This window comes from Parus major, chromosome Z, assembly GCF_001522545.3.
Source record: "Parus major isolate Abel chromosome Z, Parus_major1.1, whole genome shotgun sequence".
In the NCBI taxonomy this organism is placed as follows: Eukaryota; Metazoa; Chordata; class Aves; order Passeriformes; family Paridae; genus Parus; species Parus major.
Window position 1 is genome coordinate 59,130,915 of NC_031799.1, and position 23,990 is coordinate 59,154,904.

Sequence of the window (23,990 nt, forward strand, 5' to 3'; positions counted from 1 at the left end):
TAGCAACATTATAAACAATCAAAAATAAATAATAGAAAAATACAATACTCCATACAATCAGAAGGCTATAATTTCAGGGTGATATCGATGTATTTTATTTCACCAGGCGCAAAACAGAAAAGGCAAAAAAAGCTCTGAGCCTAAAAGTAGTCTGGATGTGATTTAAAAAATTGAGGTAAAATATGCATACCATTTCTAAATTTTATAATAGAAATTGAAGGAAGATGAAACCTAGTATCTTTATTAGTACAAACAGAATAACCAGCACAGAGTTTTTCTGGTTGTGTCTTGTTACTCTGACAGACAACTGTTCTGCAGCGTGATGGTGCAAAGGTTAGGGTAAGAATAGTCTGGTTGTGGAGAAATTACTTTCTTTGCTCTTGTTTGTACCTGAACACAACAACTAATTGCTCTTCACTGGGTAGAAATACTGCCTAATGTGAGCAGTAGAGCTACTGCTGGAGCTTACAGGAAGGACTGGTGTCCGTGCTTTTAAATCTGCTGCTGTTTCACCGATCTACTGATGTTAGAACTTAAACAAGTAAGTTGAGAAGGATGAAACATACAGAAACTTAGGAAGTGATGTGTTTTGTAGGCAATTACCATATGGCAGTGGAACCTTAAAGGTGAAACAGCTTTGTATTTTTCCTCCTGGTGATCCACCAGTTGTTTGAAACAGTTCTATTACCAAATACAGTATATGGTATTGCTTTGTCAAGTATGACATGGCCTTCTGTCAACTGTTCTAACAGTGTATTGTAAAGGGAAACAATCATCTCAGTTTATTATACAGGATATGGATTTTTATGACTGATGCTTGACCAAGTAAATCCTTATTAAGTTCTTGTGCTTCACATCATATTGGTTTAAATATTGACACACAACATTTGCACAGCATTGCTATGCTAACTATCTTGCAGTTAACTGTATCTTAACTCTTTAGTAGTATGGAGGACATGTTGTTGCTGCAACATGGGATTATCTTGTTAAGAGATTGTTTTGTGACAGGAGCTAGAAAAGAAGGATGAAGAGGAAGAAAATTCTAGAGAAAGACAAAACAAAAGACAAAGAAGGTGATGAAGAAGCAGAAGAACCAGAGGAATATGATGAAGACCATGAAGAGGTATAATGTTAGCTTCTTATTTACATGGAGTTAGATCCCAGTCATTGATAGTGTGTTGGCTGGCAAAGACATGCCCATAGCTCCCAGTAAGGCAGAGTTGTTGTGGAAGAAATTATTGCATTCATGATCTTTTTTATACTACATTGTATTGTAAATTTAAATGAGTGTTCTAGACTCATTACTAACAAAGAGCTCTGAAAAAAGATCTTGTACACAAGAATGTGTTCTGGCACAATCAATACAATCACTCCTTTTCACCACTGGAAGAGTGATGCCTGTTGTTTCATATATATCAAAACTTCATTACAAGATTTTTCTTTTTCTTTCTCAAGAATCTATTACTGTTTAAAAGTGTGGGTGCTCAAGTGCAGTTCAAATCATATTTCTTCTATAAATTGTCTTCTCTACACACATAGTGATTTTTTTTTTCATTGGTTTAGGAAAATGATTACATTTTTTTCCTGTTTTGAAGATGGAGATGTCTTTGGTGCTGTCAGTGATGGCAATATGGTTAAAGCAACACAGTAGCTGTTGTTTCTACCTGTTATACTGCTCCAGCATTATAGTACTTGAAGCAGAATTCCTGAGGTAGGCTGAGTATCAATGACTTAATGCTTTAGCTGTCTTGGTTTTAAGGAGATTCTCCAAAAACACATTGGAGTTTAACTGTACTATGCTGTAAAAGAGGACAGGGAATCCTTTGTTTTGTTCTTTTGCAAAGTGTTTTGCAGACATGTCTTTTTAAGGTCATCTGGAATGCCTAGAGTAAGCTTTACGCCATTGCATTTCCTCTGCACAAAACCAAAAAGTATGCATTTTACTAGAAATGATGTCTTGCACTACTCACTTCTATGCCTCAACAGTAAAATCTTGAAACAAATAATGAAGTTCTTGATGACCATTGCAAAAAAAAATACATATAATCTTTAGGGACATAAACTGCTTGTTGGCAGCTGACTCCTCTGAAGAACTTCATGTAAACTTCTGAGTTCAGGTAACTGAAAACAATTGACAACTATGTACTTCCATATAAACTGACTTGGAAGGACCTTGGTAATATAGGCAAATAACATGACAATAATTTGAAGGACCATTTGTCTAGTTAGACATAATGCCTTTAGTATTCTGGTAAAAAGGAACACAGTAAAATATATTCCCTTTATGAATCAGCATAAACCATAATTAAGGATTATTTGGCTTAGAAAAAATATGTGGCAGAATTTAAGAAATTATGGATGCCTGCTTTAGACTGGTGCACTCACTAGTGATGAAAATTTGAGCCCTTTGCCTCAGTTTCTCCACCTGTTAGGGCAATACTTTCTTACCTAGAGCTGTAAAGTGAGCTGGCAGATGATAGTTATCTATGTAATTGTTGATGTACTTGTTTACTTTCCTACAGAACAAACTAGACAGAAACAGATAAAAAAAGCAATAATAAACCTCTAAATATAGGAAAGGAATGTGGTATTTTAATGCATGTTTTAATTTGAAAAATAAGAGAATGCTAAGAAAAAGCTGAATGTTTGGAAACATCCTTTTTATTTGAGAACAGCTGCAGTGTTGAAATAGTGTTATTAGTGAGATTAGATATTTGAAGAACACTGTGACAGCACATTCTCTGTATCTTACGTTTTTTTGATAGCAAAAAATACTATTTTATTTCTCCTACATTATTAGCAGTCAGGGGTTTCGGGCTTTCTTTGTTGGTTGGTTTTGAGGTTTTATTTTCTTTGAAAAGGTAATTAACCTCACTGGTGACTGGGAAACAATTTTGCATTATTCTGTGAACATCTGTATGCAGCAAGAATTTGGTCCTTAAGGTGTAATTTTCAAATATTATGATAAAATACCTATCATATATAAAGGAAATTAAACTAAAATTCTATGCAGGTCACACCTCAGAGGTATACCACTTTTAATTTGAAGTGTTGTTGACTGCAAGGTGTAATAAACATTCAGCTGCATTGCACAGGAAATGTATTCTGCCAGTTAATTTTTTTTTTAACACCACACATAGCAACAGCTGTTTCTTGAATGTGTGCCCGTTTCTTTTGTGTGATAAACAAAACACAGACGGAAGATGTGAATGAAGCAAGTATGGTGAAAACTGAATTCACCTGCTGTGACTATAACTGCTTCTGTTAGCTGTTCTCCCCATGCAAGATGAACGATAAGACTCCTTGCCCCCTACAAAAGGAATGTAAATAAATGGCTTTTGTCAAAGATGGAACTATAAAATTAACACTAGAAAAGAGTTACTGCATGAGTAACGATTTGTTGACAAGTTGTGGCTTGCCTGAACAAGTACAGTATCTTATTCTGCAGCAGACAGTAATTCTTGAGGACCAATTACTTTCACCATTCATCATTCTGCTAATGGGTAACTGCCTTCCTATTGCACTTTCTACTGCAACTACTGTTGAGAAACCTTACTCTTTTAAAAATCAAGTAATTTTGAGTCCTTTAAGAGGTAAACTGCAGTCACCTCTTCCTCCAGAGGGAATTGCAAAGTCTTGGGTTGGACCCTCCAGGATTAGTTTAGCTATGGTAAATAAGGTCATCGATTAGGAACAAGTACGGCAAGACACAGTGCTAAGGCACTTCTGAAAAGAGGTGAGATTGTGCTCTTACAGAGGTGTAATGCTTGCATCTCTTTTCAGAAGCTGATTTTCTGATTTTTTAGAATTCATTGCAAGACTATAATACCAACAAAGCTTATGACTCTTCTTTGGTTTTCAGCAGATTTCAAATTTGGACAGGCATAGATTCAAATCTTAATTTATATTGCTTTCAGTGTCATCTCACCATCTAAGAACATCATTGATCCATCCCTCAGTTGTTCATACCTGTTTCTGAGAACTAACAAGTTGTCTGAAATTTATGCAGAAAAGTTCAAAGTTTACAAGGCATGAACAGAATAAACCATAAAGGCTGCAGTTATGGTATACTAGATAGGAATGCTATATGCAGCTACTGCCAACAAAGTACTTGCTGGCCACGAATTTTTACTGTACATCATACATAAAAATTGGCCTAATCAAATACAAGTAGTGGCCTGCTGTAATAAAACATGCAAAGTATGTAAAACTAAAAATATATTAGATGCACTATTTTCACTGCAGTCCATAATAAAATCTTTATTTTACATATATTACTTATGTTCTTTGAAAAGCAGAGGAGCAAAAGTATTTAAAATAAGACTTGCATCCTCAATCAGAAGTATTTCACAAAGTTGTATTTTCAGCCCTTATAAAACTTACAAAGACTATTTGTGAGAACTTACTCCAGAGTATACCAGACTTAAAACATTTAGATTTTATATGATCCAACACTGTAAGTTCAAAACCCATTTCCTGAACAATGTGTTGCATTAATCCAAAAAGTGATTTACAACTCAATTATTCCATGTTTTTGTGGGGGAGTTTGGCTCTTTTTTTTGTTTGCTTTTGGGGTTTCTTTTGTTTATTTAAGAAGTCAGCTTCTAAAAGACTAACTTCACAGATTTTAACTTGAATCAGATTTAAGTTCCGCAGAGAGCAGTTACCCTGTTTATTCAGGGCTGACATGTAATGATGAATTACCAGTTGTGTTGTATTTTGTAAAAAAGCTGTAAAGCTGGCATATTCTCTTAATGAAAAGAACAACCCTGGAAAAGATCTTTGAAAACAAATGTTATGCAAACCATCAAGTTCATGCTGTTTGAAATCCCTTTTCTAGTGTGGAGACTATGAGTAGGCTCACTAACTCCACAGATGCTCCTTTAATCAAAATGTTCAACAGTCACAGATCGTAGTTCAGGTACCTAACTGTACACAATTTTTCTTTGGCCTGCCTCAATTTCAATATAATACAAGTTAGCCAATTCTTGTTCATACACTTGGCATGCCAGTGAAGACTATCTGCTCAACTTCTTGGGGCAACAGGTGCCCCAAGAATAGATGGGGCCTAAGTCTTTACTCTCAGAATCAGGTAAAGCATTTTGGAATACCTCAATAGTTATAACACATTTACTTTTCCTGACTTTTTATACTGTGTATACATAGTCAAGACACTCATTGGAAAGTTTACAATAGTAGTTTAGAGGATACTGTTTTTTCACTTCTTTCCTTTTAAATCCTAATCAAGTATGTTATCTTGGGTTTTGGTAATAAATACTATTTTCACCAGGGCAATGGAATTCTTGGTCCACAAGGCAAATATAAGAAAAAGAATTATAGGCACCACCTCAGTTTTTATTTAAAAGTATTCTGAGTACACAAGTACCTCCTTTCGGTAGGAAGAGTCCAGAGGTGTGGGGTTTTAAATTGTTTTTTTGTTTGTTTTATTTTTTATCTTGTAGCATTTTCAGATGGAGAAGAAAAAAAGAGGGGAAAACCAAAGTTGATCATGAAACTCCAAGAGAAACATTCAAGAACAGAATCGTTAATGAAAACACTAATATGTAAAGAACAAATCTGAAGGTGCAAGCTGTCTATTCTGCTGCAATTTGCTAGCAGGCATTAAATATAATTTGAAGTTTTCTAGGATATTTCAGGAAAAAGTTAAGTGCTTGAGGTTCATGGGCATGAGACCAATATTAGCATGCTCAGTACCCACATGACTGCTCTCTGAAGAATCAGTTGGTCCTGAACTGAGATTAACTGGAGGGGGAAAAAAAAATAAGCCTATTAGCAGAAAATAAGGACTACTGGGGCAGTTACATGGTGCCACACTTCTGCACTTCTTTCATTCTACACACAGATGAGAATGCAATCCAGTCAGTTTTCAGCAGGATACCAAGGAATAATGTAAAGTTTCAGGAAGACTCCTAACTGGACTGTGTTCAGGCACACAGAGAAAAGCAAATTACCCTAGTGCCTATACTGAAAAGTACTAAACAACAGATTGACCATAGGCTCAAGATTTCAAGATTCCAGCTTAAGTATTTGCTACTGCCTCTATAATAGTCAGCTGTAAAAAAGAACTTCATAGTGGCAATTAATTATGGAATGATTGAGTTTTAAAAAAAAACTTACTCTATAAGATAGATAAACTTATGAGAACATCATTTTAACTTACAGCTGTAAACCTGATATTAAAATGTCAAGTGTACTATCAATTCTATAAATACTTTCAGATGTTTAAAAGTTAGATATCCCCATATGCCCATTTCTGGGCTGTAAAACACACTCACAGTGAGACTCCTTGTGTATTAGTTTGAACTACATTTTTTCACCTCATCATTAATTAAGAAACAAGCCTATCAAAATAGAAAAAAAGTGCAAAGCTTCAGAGATGACTTCATACCTCAATTTACACCCCAATCTTGCAAATTGTCACAGCCATATTCAGAGATTATGTGATCCCCAGAAATATCCTTGTAGTGGAACACTACCTATAAAGGCAAGACACACATCAGTACACTTTTTCTCTGCATTCCAAGTGCATTTTGCATTCTGTGGATTGCCCTTTATATAAGGTTATGTTATGTATCTACAAATAACAGTTCTCTAGGATCTTCCATTATTAATGCTGAATGTCTCCTTGATTATCAACTTCCATAATATTTGTTGGATTTATTCCGTTTTCTATTTCTTTCTGACGCGATACTGCTGTGACAAACAAATGGGAAGATTCCATTGGAGAATGATGACTGACATCTGCTTTCACTAGAACTTCATAATACAGGAGATAAAAAACTGGAGTTACTATGCCAATAATCAACATAATCACTACTGCTGTCCACCATCCTATACCCCAGTCTGCTCCGTAGTAAGGATCCTTGCATTTTTTAGTTTTACCATCAGTTTCAAAACAGATCTGTTGGGCTGCTAAAGCAGAAACAACTTCATTCAGATTCTCTCTCTTTGTATCATTAGATTTCACTATTTCTTCTATATCTCGATCGACTTCTTTTAAGAAGTTGCCAGCAGTCTCATTAGCAGAGAATTTATCACAAAGAGATGTTTCCTGTACTTCTGGGGAACACAGAGCAGGCCGAAGAGCTGGTTTTCCTTTTGGAGACATGTGCGTTTCAGTCAATACACTGAACTTTTTCACTGGAATTTTGATAGACCTCAGGGCAAAAAAATCTTGATCGTTGATAAGATTGTTAAGTCTCTTGATATCTGCAACCTAAAAATGAAAACAACAGCTATAACATTACACTCCATTGAAGCAAAACTTTCTTAATTGTACTATACCCTTAGGAAATACAAGTCTTTTGCAAGGAAACAAAGACAAGGCCTTTGCTTTTGACCTACCCAAGTCAGCTCTCCTTTTCCATATTCTTGTTCAAAGTGAATATAATTTTGCTCAAATTAAGTCTAAGGCAAGGCCTTTGGTTTTTATTACCCTTACTTTTTCTTTTTGTTTTTTTTTTAAACTACCCATTCATACAGTATGAAGTCAGAAGAGGTCAAAGACCAAATGTGAACAACTTTACAGCAAGAAGGAAAATAATTATGACGCAAAATCCCCTTCACTTCAGATAAGAAGACTGAAAGTCACTTCACATAGATATATTTACGTGTATGTATGTTCAGCTATCAGTTTGCAACTATCTCTATGCAATTATGCAAGACTTCTCTATGCAAGACTTCACCTCACTTTGAAGTTTTCAAATTATGTAAATTACTGTTAATTTCTAACTCAGTGAAAAACTTCTCAGTTAGGAGTTGCTACAAAGAATGAGTTTGCAATTCATCTAGCCACACGTGTTTTTTTGCTGCTTCTGGGGGCTAAGGCAGGAAACAAGTGTAACTTTTAAACTGTCATCTACCTTACGCAAGTCAGATATTCCCTTTCCCTATTCTTGATCAAAATGCATCTCATTTTACTTGCAGTAAGTTCAGATTTTAAGCTGAATGTGAAACACTCTGCAGGGATTTAAGTGCCCTGCGATAATCACTGGCTTCAATTTCAGATGGTAACTCCCTCACTATAGAAGGCACAGCCACAAACTTCACCATAATAAAGTACTTCCAAATCAGTGCTTTTCTGCAACACCTGCAAAGCACACAGGAATTGTGCCCATTTGAAGATGCACTGTATCTAAGCTCACACAGACCTTTTTAATGTGAAGAAGTCCTTCAGTTCCTATGGCAGTGTATTTGTTAGGTGTATGATGCTGAATAAATTGGGTAAGAATAAAAGATTGCCAAATGCAGCAATTTATGATTCCACCACAATGCAACTTACACTTTCTGCCTCAAGCTCTTCCACATTCTCTTGAATTTGCAAGAAAGGACACAATTTAGTTATTCTTCCTTTCTTAGTGAGGCCTGACCTCATAAACCTGCTCAAAATACCCCATTGCAGCAGGTTCTGAAGCCAACACTTGGCAAATGAGGCTATGGTCATCCATGATTAGGATAGCTGTGTCGAGACTTTAATTCCTAAAGTCACGAAAGGAGGCCCCCAATTCTGTTTCTGCCTGAAGAATTAGATGACAGCATATTCTGTATATACAAATTTTGAACTGCCATTAACCTTATGGCACCTGTACACTTAGCAGTCAGTCCCACCAACGCACACAGCTGATTTCCTGTTAAAACTGGAAACATCAACCAAGTCCAATGCCACAACAGCCTTACTGGTACTGGCAGCCAAAATTTAGGTAGGGAGGACATTTACCACACTAATGTAAGAACTGAGCTAGAAGTAGTGAGCACAAAGAAGGGTGCACAGGGTTGTAAAGTTCCCAAAAGTACAGCATAGTTATACTGAAAATACTAGGTCAATTTAGCAGAATTCAAAAGAAAAATACGGAGGATTTTTTTCCTCCTACTTTGATGCAATTAGGGCTCCACACAAACCCTTAAGATAGTTCATCAGCACCCTCGTCACCCAGCAAAAAAGGGAGGATATCACTAGATGTGCCGACCTATGACCAGAGCACAGGTTTGAATGTAACATGTACTGCGAGAGAAACATGTCACAACCGAAACTATGCACTTGCTTCTCACACTTACGTTAGTTTTAAGGGGAAAAGCCCACGGAACCGGAACCCTGCACTGTAATACGAACGCTCTGACGTAATTTTCCACTTCTGAGAAACACGGCGCTTCCCACGCGTTGCCTCCGCGAGCAGGCGGCCCGAGACCGGGCACTTACCGAGCAGCAGAACTGCAGCGCGATCGCGTTCAGCGTGTCCCCTTCCCGGATGTCCTTCGTCAGCAGGACGATATCATCCAGCCTGTCCCTCGACGCGCTCCGCCGGACCTTCTCCCTGCCCCGCGGCCGCAGTTCCGACACCTCGCCCTCCTCCTCCGGCCCCTCGCTCTCCGCGCTCACGAAGGGGTACAGGTGACCGCCACCGAGCGGCTGCGCCACGGCTGGCGGCTGCGGGCCGCTGCCGGCGCCTCTGGCGGCCATGCTCCGCGGGTGGCCCTGTGGAATGGACCGCAGGCGTGGCGCCCTCCGCGGGCAGCCCCCCTCCGGCTCCTCCTCCTCGCCCCCGCTCAGTTCTCTCCCGGCGCAGCGAGCGCCGGCCAGGTCACCGCGGGAAGGTGAGAGCAGTGCCCTGCCCTGCCCTGCCCAGCTGACCTCGCCGCCCCGTTCCGCGGCTCTACTTGCGCCCGCTGCGGATGGGACCCGCCGCGATGGCGGCCGTGCCGCCACGTCCGCAGCGCCGCCACGCCCAGGCGCTTGCCGCGCGCAGCCCCGGGGGCGGGGGTGGCGGGAGGCGGCCCCGGGGTTCAGCCGTGAGGAACCGGCGGGGCCGGCCCGGCGGGAGGGCGAGTCTTGGCGCCGCCCGGCGCTGGCGCTGCTCCGGCCCGCTCCGGCGCTGCCCCGTAAGTCTCCTCCCGGCGCCGCCTGCGCCGCTCTGCCGCGGCCCGGGGAGCGCTGTGGTCGAGGCGCTCGGCAGTGGAGGCCGGAGCGCGGGGCCGGCGCTGCCGGGCGAGGGAGTGCTTCACCCCCGCCTCCCCCTCGAGCCACCCGTGTGATCTTGCTGATCCTCCTGGAGAAACGGACTCTGCTCAGATACACGAAGTTGCAATGTATTTGGATCAGAAAGAGGGTTCGCGTCTCCTCTCCACGCTCTGTATCTCTTAGTCCCCCCTGGCTCTTCTCGCCTTGCTGCACCCTCAGAAACACCCAGGCAGTGTCTTTGTATCCCTTCACATCTGTCCCCTCAGCGCTAGTGCTGCAGAGGTACAGAAATGCAGCCCGCGCTGATAGATGCTGCTCACAAGAGAGGTACCACAAATTAAACCCTGTAGATATTTCAACTTTAGTTCCCTAGTAGAATATTTTTTTTCCGTAAAGGACTGTCAGCAGCTTTTGGGGTGCTGAGGCAATAGGCGGATGTCCTAGCCTAACTAGTTAATTTGATCTACTGTCTTTCTCCTGACACAGCCTTAAAGGGAAGTTTTGGATTACAGCAGGAACAAGAACAGTGTTCCTTAAAAAAACCTGACAGCTCTAAGGTCAGGCTAAATATATTGAAAAACAATTGTTGAAGACTAATGTATTTGCAGGTCTGGTTCCTAAATAGATTAAATCTAATCTTAAAATAATTTTAAATTAGGGTTGTGGGTTTTTTTTCTTTTGTTTTTGAGCTTTGCTATACAATGTTTCCAGACTTTCCTAAACAACCAAAGTGGTTAGAAATTTGTTTGACATTAAAAAGGACAGATTTTTTATATAGCTTTATTTTTGAAAACTAGATTACTTGAGTTTGAGGACCTAAAAATACGATCCAGCAATTGTGTAGCTCTATTAAGTGTCACATTCACACTCATAGAAGCTTAATTGAAGCCACATTTCCAGGTACTGTGAAACAAATTGTGAAGGTACATTGTGTTCTTTTATCTCAGCCTATTTTTTATCTATATCTATATATCTATCTATCTATATGTCTTCCACACACATACATATATTTATCTGTATCTACCTTAAAATAGTATTCTGTTGTGGATGAGGGATGGATCAGTTAAAATAAAGGTATTCCCAATATTTCCCAATTCCCTAGCCAAATTACATCAACAACAAATTACATCAACTCTCAAGAGCATAGAGGTTTGCCTGAAAGAATAGAAATAGTCTCAGGTAGAGAAGTCAGCACAAAGCAACAAGCTGGCCATTTCATGCAGGTCTCATCACTGTCCTTTGTGAAGAAGCATGGAATAGAACTAGCATTTAAATGTGATTTCATTCCTGCAGGAAGTTGAGCCTACTTAGTCAAAGCTAATTTTCAGGCTTTTTTTATTCTGCATTTGTTGAAATAGCCCGGTGGACACATAGCGTAGTTAGAATTTTCTCAAACCAAAGTTTCTTACAAGCCCTGACACTTTCTAAACCTAGCTGAGGTTATTAGCCTAGCTGAGGATATTTTCTTGACACTTGGACCCACATAACATTTTCTTTGCTGAGTGTTTCAGGTGTAATTAACTGTGAACAGTGTGATTTCTCCTAGACAGGCAATTTTTTCTTTCATAGCATCTCCTCAATCAAAGCCTGCTCAGGAATAAGCTTTCTATTTTTATCGTGTGTCAGAAGCACAGCTTGTACTGATTAGCACAGCTGTACTGAAGGCTCAGTTACAGCCTTACATAGAAGCACTATGCAGCAAAGACAAACTTGGATAGTTAAATTACATGACAAATGTGTGAACATATTTCTAGGAGTCCCAGAATTATTCAATGTCTTTCTGGGGGGGGGGGGGGTGCTAAATGAGAGTAGAATGAACCTTCCACAACTGTGTTTCTGGAAAGAGGAATGTTGAAGATGACAGAATTGAATTAATTTCCCATAAACCCAAAGTTTTCTTGTGGGATCTCAATTTGAAAAAAATTAACTTAGTGATTTAGGATTTCATCTATTAAGTGTCATGCCATATCTGGCAAGGAATATTTGCAGCATCAAGCAATTCCTTTTTTTTTTTTTTTAAAGGAAGCTTTCAGTAATAGAAGTGAAGTAACTGCAGTTATCTGTAGCTGGGAAACTGATGACTCAGACCCTATTCATGCATTTGAAAGACTGTTTTATGAGACTCATCAGAGCTGTGGGTGGATCTGTAGAAGAATTTGAAGTCAGACTTCATACAAAAGGATGCCTGCAGTGGTGTCTAATAATTGTCCCATCACAAGCCACTAATGGAATATCATTTTGGAAGTTTTCTTTAATCTTTGGGTGGTGAGGCTACACCAAAGATCAGGAACAGAGAATTTCACTATTTCTTTTATCTACAGAGGTGTGCCATCAGGTCAAAAAAAGAACTGCTGAAGCAGCACTCTGCCTTAGAAGGGGAAATAAAGTATTGGAGTTTGCTTTGACCCTGCTACACCCCTGTGTGTAACCATTTGTAACTGGTGACATTTTCCCATCAATAACAAAAGCCTATATTCCAAACTTGATGAACAAGACTGGAGCTGCATAGCTCCCATGAATGCTAATAGGAATACAGCCTTTCTCTATTCCCATGTAAGTTACTTTGCATATCCTAATAGTGCATTCTCAGTGAGCAACAGGGTCAGTGTTAATCACACCATGGCATTCCAATGGCATCTGCATAGATCTGTACCACATTCCTCTTGGTCATGTTATTTCTTGTGTGGCCTGATCACAGAACTAGGAAGTTAGGTACACACATAGAAATATTAGGAAGATCTTAATAAATTATTAGAAAGGAGTTGTAATGAAAAAAGTAATGGAGAAGGGCTGATATAACTTGTTAGTAATTTTTTATTAAAATCCCTAACATATTCTTTCCATCTGGAATTTATCCCATGTCATGTGCCACCACTGTTTTTCTAAGTCATTCTGTGATTTGGTACCACCAGTCTAGATTTACATTTAGAATAGATAGTGTCTAAGTGTCTAAGTGTATATTTTAATTGCTTGAATGACATGATAAATTATGACTCATTAAGAGATTCACACAGAAATACATATACAGTCTTTGTCTGTCTCTGTTTCCTTGCTTGGAAATTGGGAATGGTAGTAAAATTGTAGGAAATAGTAATATCAGGGTAGCTCTGCAGCTCCAATAAAGATCAAAGGAAGTTATTAATACGTGGTCATAATGTGCAGTACGAGGAATTTCTTAAGTTCTCTATAAAAATATGCAAGAAGCAAATTATGCTGAATCTGACATACACTGCATAGTCTGTTCTCCAGTGGAAATATTTGCATGTATACGTTTAGCTATAATCATAGAATTGTTTAGGTTGGAAAAGGAACCTTAATATCAAAATCCAATCAATAACCTAAATCCAACCATTGATCTTCAAAACTGCCATAAAGCCTTTTTAGTTAGCAATGGTCCAACAACAGAAATGGGTTTAAAAAACCACAGAATTTAACTGTTTAGTTTATTATTGTTATGGTTTATAAGACAGTAAATGAAGAAATATCATTGGGTTGAGACTGTATATTCCTTATGTACATATTTGATGTTCCCCTTTGGTTACTTGACAGGAATCAGTAACTTTTTAAATTAACTGTATTAATTTAATGTGTACCCCTAATAGAAATATGGTGTGTGCCTTCCACAATACAGCCAGTAGGGTGCATTGGTTGTTTGATATTTTATTTTCAAAAAACTGTAAACAACTCCATATTTGGTTCTGATTTACCATTTGAGTACCCTCTGAATAAGAAAATCGGTGAGGGAGCCCATTCAGTTATGGTAAAAAGTATGGAAAAATGCAGTATAGTTTCTTGAAAATTTCCTTCAAATTGTTCACAGATGGATTTTTTTATTAGAATTCCTATCTATTGATGAATAACTGTTTTGATAATGTAATAATTGAAATTATTTTGGGGGTAGGTTTTGGTTTTTTTGTTATTGTTGTTTGGGGTTTTTTCTTGGTTGGTTGGCTTTTGTTTGTTTGCTTTAAAGATTATCATAGATTCCTTACAATATTTACTAGATGAATCTGTAATAAATTCAATCAATAGCTGTCACTATTTCATATGTTTTCCCTGAGTAAAGTAAGGAAACCTTTCAGTATTTATCATGTTTTTGTTCTGCAGAAATATTTGCACTGTCCTCAAGTCTCTATCTCATTTGTTTTTAGTTAATTAAGCATTCAGAATTTGTTGACTTCTGTTTTCTGCTTTCTCTAGGTCTCGGTTTTGGGTAATTTGATTTATTTAGATCCTCTGTGGGTTTCACTATTGTTTTTAAAATGCAGACACCAATATTTATGCAATTTCAAATATCAACCCCTTTAGTGCCATGTAGAAAAGTAATTCCCCCACCTCAGCTACTTGTTACTAATCTGCTGCTGAAGTATCTGAAAATGACATGTTTGTTTTTTCTTTCCCAGTCGCAGACACTTAGGATGAGCTGTGTCTCTGCTTGACTTTCTTCAGATGAAAATGAGTCAGAAGATCTTTATTTTAGCTTTGAATTAGCTTGATTTTAGCTTTTTACCTAGTATTCAGCAGTGTTAATATGACTTGTTTTAATGGAACCAGCTTAAAAGGTAAGCTATATTACTATAATACTCTCATTCCCTGTCCACTAATACTGATACCACGAACATGGAATTGTGAGTTTTGTATTTACAAGGAGAGAGTGTTGAGGAGATCTATTTTAACTCTTGCTGAACTACATAATGCAAATATGTTCATGTCTTCATGATGAAATTTTGTGACAGTGACAAAAGATACATGTCTTCCCCTCTTGTAGTTGTTTTTAGCGGTCAGTGTGATTTGTCCCAAGAGCCACACCAGGTGGGAATTACAGGAGGAATGGAAGAGCTCTGATAATTGCAATTGACTTCGGTACACATTGGCATACGAAAGGGTATAAAATGCTGCTGGATCCTGGGCCAGTAGGGCAAACCCAGGCTGCAGGCAGTTTCTGTGTGGATCCCACAGTGGCAGGGATGCCTGCAGGGTACATCCAGTCCAAAGGAAGGAAGTAGTCAGTTTTGGGTGGTTGAATAGAAGCAGTAAGATCTGGTCACATATGGAGATAAAATCCTGAAATAGCTCCATAGTTGCTTTGTTGCTTTGGAGTTGTGCATTTTGTAAGGCCAAAGCCTGTAAACCTGTATGTTTCTGAGCTTGCTGATATTATAACCCTTTAAACTTGCTTATGTTATATACCATATTGACAAAGCTTATATCTTAATTGATACAGTCTTTCCTCACAAGTTTCTGCAGTGGATGTATTCTGTATAGGTACATTGTTATGACTACAGCGGAGAAAAGCTTTCTCTGGCAAACTGTCCTTTTATGTCATTCCACTGAGTGGGAAAGTGCCCTCATACTGGCCTTAGTACCCTTACAATGCTGTCAGCTCTGCAGCTGCCTCTTCCATGCCTCTACTGTTCTTACCATGTGAACAGAGGCCTATAGGCAAGGAAGAGAATTCTCTGAAATATTCTAACATTACTTTCATCCTTTGTTTTTAGCTGCTTCTGGCTGGAATAGTGGTATATGCTGAGCAGCTTTTTATCAAAGGGAGAGGGAATAGTAGAAGGGAGTGGGAGTGGGGCTATACTACCTCATGGTAAAGGGTCTGATTCAGTCATAAAAGTCTTTGATACAGAAATAGGTGTGATATCCACAGCCAACTATACTGACAAATATTTGAACTCTATGTTTAATGTGCCTTCAGTTTGCACCTATAAGGGCATATGGATGTAAGTGGAACTGTTGGATTAATACTCTCTGCTCCTGATATTAGTAATGAGTAATAATATTGTAGTTGTAAACATCTTACTATGCTTGCTTTAAAATTTTCAATATGGATTGCAACGATAATATATATAGCTATATATAATCCCAAATACTTATCAGTATACAGCTCAAGAAATTGTTTTTCCTACAAAACATGTTTGTATCAATTTTGCCTCTGAAAGTACTTGCAAAATAAATCATTCCATTCAATTTTTTAAAGCACTGAACATATGATTACAAACATATATGATATCATTACAAGAATGATCTAATAGAAACAGACTCTTTGAATTCATGAATTTTAAAACAGATTTTCCCCACTCTTGTTTTCTTCCAACTTTTTTCTTTCTATTTGAGTCAGCTTCTATACGGGACAGCAGAACACGTCAGAAACCTTTAAGTTCTTTCAGAGACTATCAGGCATGTGAATGCAAATGCGTTACTAGTAATCTTCATCGGGAGAGATAGTAATGTAGCCCACATGGCATCAGTAAAGTGTTTACAAGGTATTAATATGCCTGCTGTGACAGGCTGTATTTAATGGGAAGCAACGAGGAGTTTGTTTTATTAGTTTTCCTCCTCCCTCAAGTAATAAATCTTAAAAGCTTCAATATTGATTCAATGAAATGAATGGTTGAATCGTTCTGGAGAGGCTCTGACAAGTGGACAAATGCTTCCATGGTTACATGGAGCTATGCAGTATGGTTACTGAGCTTTGCTGGTTTCCTCCTTCTGCCACTGAAGTAAAATAACAAGCCACAGGGAAGCACCACACATGGTGAGCATAAACTGGAAACAACTTTAAAAGATTGAGTTAGCTGATCTTATACACATTTTAAACAATATGGGGTTTATTATTTTATACTTTGTGCCCTAAACATTGCATTTCAGTAGTTTTTCCTTCATATGTCACTTTTCCATGGAATATTTTTATTTCTTATCTGAGCAACCTCTTTTGATTTGGAATGGAATAAATTAAAAGACCATGTGAAAATGTGTTTCATAGTACTGTTACATGAGTTACGTTTTTGTAGGAATATTTATATATTATATGGTGTGTCTGCATCAATGCGGCCCTCTATAATACCTAGATAACAAAGATCACGTCTAGAACTTTTGTATATAGTTGCTTTAGGATGCTTTGCAGTATAAACATAATTAAGAGCTTATATTTTTGATCTGCTTACATTTGAGGTACTCAAATTTCAAGTGTCACAGGGAATAAATTATTATAAATGCATAACATTTTAGAAAAGCAATATATAACAATGACATACAGTTATTTAATTAGAAATAATATTAAAGATGTTGCAGACCAGGCATTATATTAGAAAGAAATCCTGAATATCTACATAGCACAAAATGTAAATGAAACTAAAAGCAGATGTATTGATAATAATTACATTTTTCCCCCTTGGAGACCAACTCCAAAATAAGCACGTTATCCGCTGTATGAGTATGGTTTAGTTGTTTTCTCCTCTATGTGCTTGACAGTTCTCAGAAGCACCATCTCAGCATCAGAATGCTAAATTGTTTCAGCACCTCTTTGTAGAGGCAGGGATGAATGCCAGGATTCCACACAGCCAGGAAAATGAATTCATAAACACAGAAGATAGTTACTTTAGAGACAAGAGTCTTGGTCTTAAAGCTTTACATTGGAAGTTTGTATTTGTTGTAGGTACTTAATTTCACAGTTACTCAAGTCATTTGTCTTTGATCTTGAGGGGGAGAAGGTAATCAGTTAGCGAAAAAACATTTCAGTGTTTTCCTTAAAAAGAAGGCATAGAGTCAGTTCTTAAATTGAAAAACATGGGGGATTTTGTATTTCCTGGTAGTTCTTTTCCTCATTTGAAAGGAAGGGAACAGAATGCCTAGTTGTGAGCTGGGAAAGCAAGTTAAGTTGTATGCAGCATCTGGAATCCTTTTGCTTTAATCTTTAAGTAGTTTTTTGAGGACTTTGAAATTAAGAGCAAATTAGATGCAAGAGATTTTGGAGAGGTTTTCATATTTTCATTATGTCTTACCTTCAGAAAAATGTGCTTTTGGTAACTGTTCTATTTGAATTTACAGTCTAGTGCTTGACATGCTCAGAAGTTGTGTTTTGATGGATATTTTATGAGAAAGCTACTTATTTTCTGGATAGAATGTACATTGTCAGTGATACGCTGCAAAGGAAGAGCTGAGCACCCTTGAAGGAACAAGACTGCAGCTTCATTTAGCAGCAGTAACCTGCATAAGAGGAGCAGCAAGCAGTTCTTGACAATTCACACCATGCTGTTTCTCCATGTGGCACGCAAGCCAGTAAGCATACACTGTGGTTTGAAATGAACTATGTAACATTGTAAGATCAAACCGACCCTTCACGGATGAGATTCTTCTTGCATCAATAGAGTGACAGAAAATGACCTCATTTGTCTCAAAATGGCACGATAGAGATTGATCACTCAAATCTAAGATGCACTAAGTTAAAACTAAGCAGTTATTTTCTCATTAATTGTTCATTTTTAGTTCTGTTTAATGTATTTAAATTAACATTTTTAAAAAGCCATGTCACTTTTTGTGGAAGTCTTGCCAAATGAGAGAGTTCACAAATCAAAAATTTATGATTCTATGAATAGCATTTTTGCTGTAATGTGTGTTTAGATATAGCAGCCTTTAATGAGCAGATGCTATGAACCATTACTTTTTTCTAACAATGGGAACAATTCAATTTTTTATGTTAAAATCTCTTTTAAAGTGATAACATCAGCATGCTTTATTTGCATGCAAGTAAGGAGTTGTACCATAAAAAGGTTAACCTTTATGAAACTGGTCATAGGAAGCATAAACAAATTAATCTTCATCCATTGAAAAAGAGCACAATGTGCTTGGAAGTTCTCATTTTTCAGTTTCTGAAGTCCTGGAATTTTCTAAAAAATAGAAGATCAAAATCTGATTTTTCCTACATATGTCTGCACATGAACTAGGTGGGCATAAACTGCTCAGTCAGAAGCATAATACTCAAATTTTGTCATTCAGTCTTCTCAGATTATTAGCATTGTTTGCATTTATCTATGTTTTTTTTTCTTTTTTTCCTCTTTCCTGCATGTGTATGTTTATTCATCAGAAACCTATGCAGTAAAATCAAGATTATGATATTAAAGCACTCCCAGCCTAACAAAAGGATGTGGTAAAGTTCAGGAAGAAGAGCAGTGCAAGTCTCTGGCATCAGATGACACTAGGCCGTAGTTGTGCATTTCTCTGGTGTGGGAGGGCTGGATAGGAGTCTTCACAGACTGTGGGTAGAACAACCAAAAAGTGATCAGGAACCTCACTTCACATTTTGAAGAAGAGACAACCCAACCGTGATCCTAAGCTGCTTTGGGATAGCAGGTCAGAAGCCTGCTAGTACAGACTAGTCAGGCTGTGAGATGAACACAGCTCTTTAGTGTAAGCGTTGGCTGGTTCTGCCCTCTTTTGAAGCCTGACGGCCCAGTTATCTGGGGACTATGCTACTGAAGGCATGTTCTATAGTTCTGGCTACCGTTTCTTTCAATACTGCCAGTTGGATGTGGACCCCAGTGTGAATCACACTAAATAATAAGAGAGAAAGGGGAATGCAACATAGATGTCATCAAAACAAACAAGTATCTGTACAGAATCAAAAACTGAGCTTCAGCTCTGCATTCACGGGAAGGACATTAGTGCTTGTGGCCATCTCTAGCATGGACTGTGTTGCAAAAACGCTTTGCACTGTGGACCATTGTTCAAAGAAAATTCTCTTAAAAAAATACAAACAACCAACATCTGACAACCAAGTAAGTTCCTTGCATGAAAATATTCTGTATCTTGTGATTGCTCTGTTGAAGAAAGGAGCAAGATCACCTTCCGTATCTGCCTGTATCTGGTGGATGTTACATACTTTTAAAGTGTATTATATTGGAAAGAGATTGATTTCTAAATAAGAAGTAAAAATAATTTGTCTATTATATCATAATTAAGCATTGATCTATGAAAAAGCTATGCACATTATTCCTTTTTCTGAGTAGCTGAGCCTGCTTCAGCTAAAGCACCAGAAAAGGTGATAGATAGACCTATACACATGTGCAGGACCAAAATTTCAATTTTTTTTAAATTTCTTCATTTGATATTTGCATCCAAATAGATGTTTAGACCAGAATTCTGAAGTTTGGATGTTTCAGGTGAAAACAAAAGTGAATTTTAGTGATATTTATGCATAAAAATGCTATTATAGCATTTATTTTTGGTTTCTGATATTTGTCGATTAAGATTTCAGTATCTCTAACTAAAAATTAAGTGGCACTGATATAACACAAAAGTTTTCCTTAATAGAAACAAAAATGTAAAGAAGAGAAAATATACATGCCTGAAAAGCCTTCATTAGATGTTTTTTCCTCTTTTAAGTAATGTATTCTTTCTCAGGGATTTATTTCTTCGTCTAACTCCCTCTTCTGTGGTTTTTTCTTTCAGATGATGCCAAATGAAGGGAAAAGGCAAGGTTTCAAAACAAACAAACAAACTGGAGTCCATTGTTTCTGGTGCTTTCAGTATTGGTTTACTTGCAGTAGAGCCATTTTTTGCTTACAGAGTTTTAATGATTTCAAAACAAACGATATCCAAACAAACAAAGTGAGGGGTGTACTTAATACACCTTATTTTCTGCTTTTATTGAAAAGAGAAGCTAAGGCTGACCTGGAGGCATAGTTCTGTGCAATGTCAGATCTGTTGTAGGTCCAATACTAGTTCTGATTGTTTGTCTCTGACATTTGTAAGGGTTGGGAGTGCAGTATGGGCTGCATGCTGAGTTGTTAAAAGTGTGTGTGGAGTGTCTGATGTCAATCACCATCAGCCTTCCAGCTGCTTGAGGACCATCACTGGCAAAATCGTATGGGAGCTCTCTCTCTCATCCTCAAGTGTAACAAAAGGAAGCAGAAATCCCTGGTATGATAAAAATGAAAAAAGATAATCAGGGAATTCTTAGGCTTTGAGAGAAAACATGGAGTACCATGTGTTGAGTCAGAGAGCACAGCAAAAGGTACAGCCATTTTTGATCAGAATGCAGTTTTGTGGAAAGAGCTCATGAGAATTACCATGTTAATTACTGAGCCCAAGTCTGAGTTCTCACTCTTCCTTAGTTTTCTAGCTCAGTAACTAGCAACATTTAATGTGCTCAGACCTTCTGTAATTGAGAATAAATGACAGCTAAGGCAGGCCCTCTGTTAGCTAGTGGGAGGTGAACAGAAACTGGCTGAAGAGAGGAAAACATTAAGTATAAGCTGAAACAACATTGTAGAATAAAGGATATAAATAATCTTATACTTCTACTATTCTTTTGGCCAGTTAATCCAAAGAGGAAAAACAATATGGTATCTGGATTTTGAAGCTGAAATATAGTAACAGTATGGTATTGAAAAACATGCTAGTTATCTCTCATGCTCATATATTAAATTCTGCCTGGTGCAAAATTCTGCACTAATAATATTGACCTTTGAAGGGATGTTTTTTGCTCCTTTTTCTTTTTCTTTCTTTTTCAGATAAACTGGTGCTGGTACATGAGGATTATGCATAATAAAGTATTGATCAAAAAATATGTTCAGATGTAAACCAAGATGAACTAGTGCAAGAAGGGATGGAACATGTAAAACAGATGATCAAACAGAACACCTGAATTCCTTTTACATGCACAGCATAGTTGTTTAGAAGAAAAAAACCACACACTTAATTTATTTTTTTTTTAAAAAGAGAATTTTTATAATGTTTGATGAATCATCCCAATATTTCCTCCACTCTTAAGAAATGGACTTTGTTCTGATTATTAATGTCTACTTTTCTGTGTGCATATTAGATTATCTATGCATTTATCAGTTATACTGCAAATTTTTATTTATCAACATTGATTTTCTCCGTAGATATATACAGAGTAAATAAAGAGATTCTTCTTACCTAACTAAGCTAGGTAGTAGTCTGAGGGTACTATATGGACTCCCTCCTTTGTCAGAGGAGAGAAATAATCACCTCTTAGAGGCTTGTCCTGTTATGAGTCTACACTAGGGGGGATGTCTTGTTAGGTGGAATGCTTCTACTTTAAAACATAACTTTTTATAAGCAAAAGGCTTCTTAGTAAAATGTCTTTTACTAAGTAATTTTTCTAACCTTTCATCATTCACTAGCATCTTCTTTGCCTTTCCATGTTTGTTTATGTTATTCTCAAATCATCGTAACTCAGGACAGATTGCTGTAGTGACCAGGCTAATTACATCAGAAGGCATAGAGTGTTCTAGATTCTATCTTGGTTTTGCCCAAATATTTCTGCTCTATTTTTTCCTTCTATCTTTTATTGGATAAGAAGAAATTTTGATGCTTCTTTGCTATTAAGTGGGAAAATTTGAGAGTTTGGGGGCCAACACTGACAGGATCTGAGTGTTGCCTTTGTGTGTTTCTTGTGGCTCAGGATTTTCTTGGGATGGTGGTGACCATTAAATACGAATTTGATATTAGCTAGAGAAATGTCTAGATCTGGAAAGCTTCATCTAGGATTGGAAATTGTTTCTCTAACAGAGAATTGTTTCTCCATCCAGAGCACTGAATAGCTGTGAATTAAGATGACTGTGTGTTTGGGTGCTACTGAGGATTTGAATCCAAAATCTGTCACAATCCAATAATAAAACCTGTCAGTTTTGCTGTGCAGAGTAATACAACAGTGCACTTCAAGCTGAGTGGCAGATCTGGCAAGGCGCTTAAGGGAGGGGCTGGCTCTATCACAACTACAGCAGTGCAGCAGCAATTGCTGGGCTTTGAAAAAAATTTTATCCTCTTCCATCCCACCCCCTTTTATCTCCAGAGCAGTGGGAAGGCAGCAGCAGTCAGGAGAGGGAGGAGAGTGCTGGACGCTGCGCAGAACAGAGGGAGGAGTAGGAGACGGGAATGCATAATGCGTGAGTGACAGAGGGTGTGCAGGCGGCTGGCGGAGTCCAGAAGACGCGGATGTTCCTCTCCCAGGGTCCAGGTACGTCTGTTGTCCCTCTCTCTGAGGCAGTAGTTACTTTGGAAGCAGCTGTATCAGGTGTAGAGATGTTCTCCGTCCAGCCCACGGTTCTGCAGGCAGCACCTGTTGCGGCAGGGACGGGGTTTAGCAGCGGCAGGCACTGAGCCTGCCGCTCATCCATGAGGGGCTGCTGCAGGGTGACAGTCTGCTAAGGTTTCTGTTGTTCCAGCAGCTTCTCTTGCTGCTCTGCAAAGCCGGGCAGGTGGGGACAATACTCTTTCCAATGGAAAATCCTGTTCTCAGGGGATGGTATCAGGATGCAGCTCAGTCTGAACATGACAATTTTTGATTCTCAAGAAGGAACAAAACATTGGCAGTTTAAATTAGGTGAAGATAGAAGGGGAGGGGCTGCCTATGCACTGTTCATTTTAAAGGAGTTTTCAAATCATTGTCTAATAAGTAATAAGTTTTTAGCATTAATAATTACAATATGACATGTGATTACAAATAGAAATACTGCATTTGCTTCTTGCTTTTGATGTGTTGGGTCTATATAAGACATTGCATAATTCAGTCTTGCTAACCCAGATAAAGTTAAGATCAAATGTATATGGAACTCGCTGCCAAAATCAGTCATTGTTTTTTAATGAGTCTGTAAGTGCTTTATAGTGCAGATGTGAAATAACATGTGATTTTAAGAAATCTTATTCATTATATAGAAGCCAGAAGAGTTTCAATTTTTTTCTTAATAGTACTTTATGCGTATTTTCTAGAATAGATCTTTCAGTTAAGTGCTAAGTATTTTGGGACTCTTAGGGCATTATGAGGGCAGTTTATTGACTGAAGATAGAATGTGATATATTTAGTTTATCTGTCCCTTAAGCCTAGAGCAAGCTTCTCCTACTAAACAGATTTCAGGGTTTCCATGTGGAAAGAATGAAAAGAGCCAGATTCCTGAGGAAATCAAATAATTTGTGGAGTAATAGGCTTAGAAATGAAATGGGCAAATATTTGATAATAAAAGAGCTACCATATTTCAAGGGTGTACAATTTATAATTTGTGGTTATTACTGGTAGTTATGATTTTATTGATTTCTAAAGCACAGTTTTATGCTTTAGCAGTTTTCTAATACATTTTTGTGTTTTAATAGCTTTAGATGAAGAAATCAATGATGTTTACTAAATTCACATCTGAGAAATTTATTAATTAACAGTGATAATGGGACCACATGCTTATTAGATTGTAAATATGGTTTGTGTCCT

The 23,990-nt window shown here is 37.9% G+C and overlaps 2 protein-coding genes across 10 annotated transcripts in view; one reads left to right on the forward strand and one right to left on the reverse strand.

The window, feature by feature from the left end:
• Nucleotides 1-79: 79 nt before the first annotated feature.
• LYSMD3 (LysM domain containing 3) lies at nucleotides 80-9,731 on the reverse strand. The gene is made up of 2 exons (XM_015615400.2): nucleotides 9,218-9,731; nucleotides 80-7,237 (listed from the first exon to the last, which is right to left on the reverse strand). The coding sequence occupies exons 1-2, from the start codon at nucleotides 9,476-9,478 to the stop codon at nucleotides 6,629-6,631; spliced, it is 870 nt and encodes a 289-aa protein (XP_015470886.1). The 5' UTR covers nucleotides 9,479-9,731; the 3' UTR covers nucleotides 80-6,628.
• A 174-nt stretch (nucleotides 9,732-9,905) lies between these two features.
• ADGRV1 (adhesion G protein-coupled receptor V1) overlaps nucleotides 9,906-23,990 on the forward strand; it is a 284,918-nt gene continuing 270,833 nt past the window's right edge. For 6 of the 9 annotated variants that reach the window (XM_015652741.3, XM_019005246.2, XM_019005242.2 and 3 more), the window contains exons 1-2: nucleotides 9,909-14,538; nucleotides 17,813-22,748. In XM_015652741.3, coding sequence (XP_015508227.1) covers nucleotides 22,727-22,748 — 22 coding nt within the window. In that variant the 5' untranslated portion in view covers nucleotides 9,909-14,538; nucleotides 17,813-22,726. Of the gene's footprint in view, nucleotides 14,539-17,812; nucleotides 22,749-23,990 lie in introns of all 9 variants that reach the window. The other 3 variants (XM_019005240.2, XM_019005241.2, XM_019005248.2) reach the window with 3 other exon arrangements.

What these genes read in the sequence shown, in the direction of transcription:
- LYSMD3 (XM_015615400.2), bottom strand. Translation starts at nt 9,478, where the DNA reads ATGGCCGCCAGAGGCGCCGGCAGCGGCCCGCAGCCGCCAGCCGTGGCG. An exon ending in CGCTGCAGTTCTGCTGCTCG is followed by an intron (nt 7,238 to 9,217) that starts GTAAGTGCCCGG and finishes TTTCATTTTTAG; the next exon opens with GTTGCAGATATCAAGAGACT.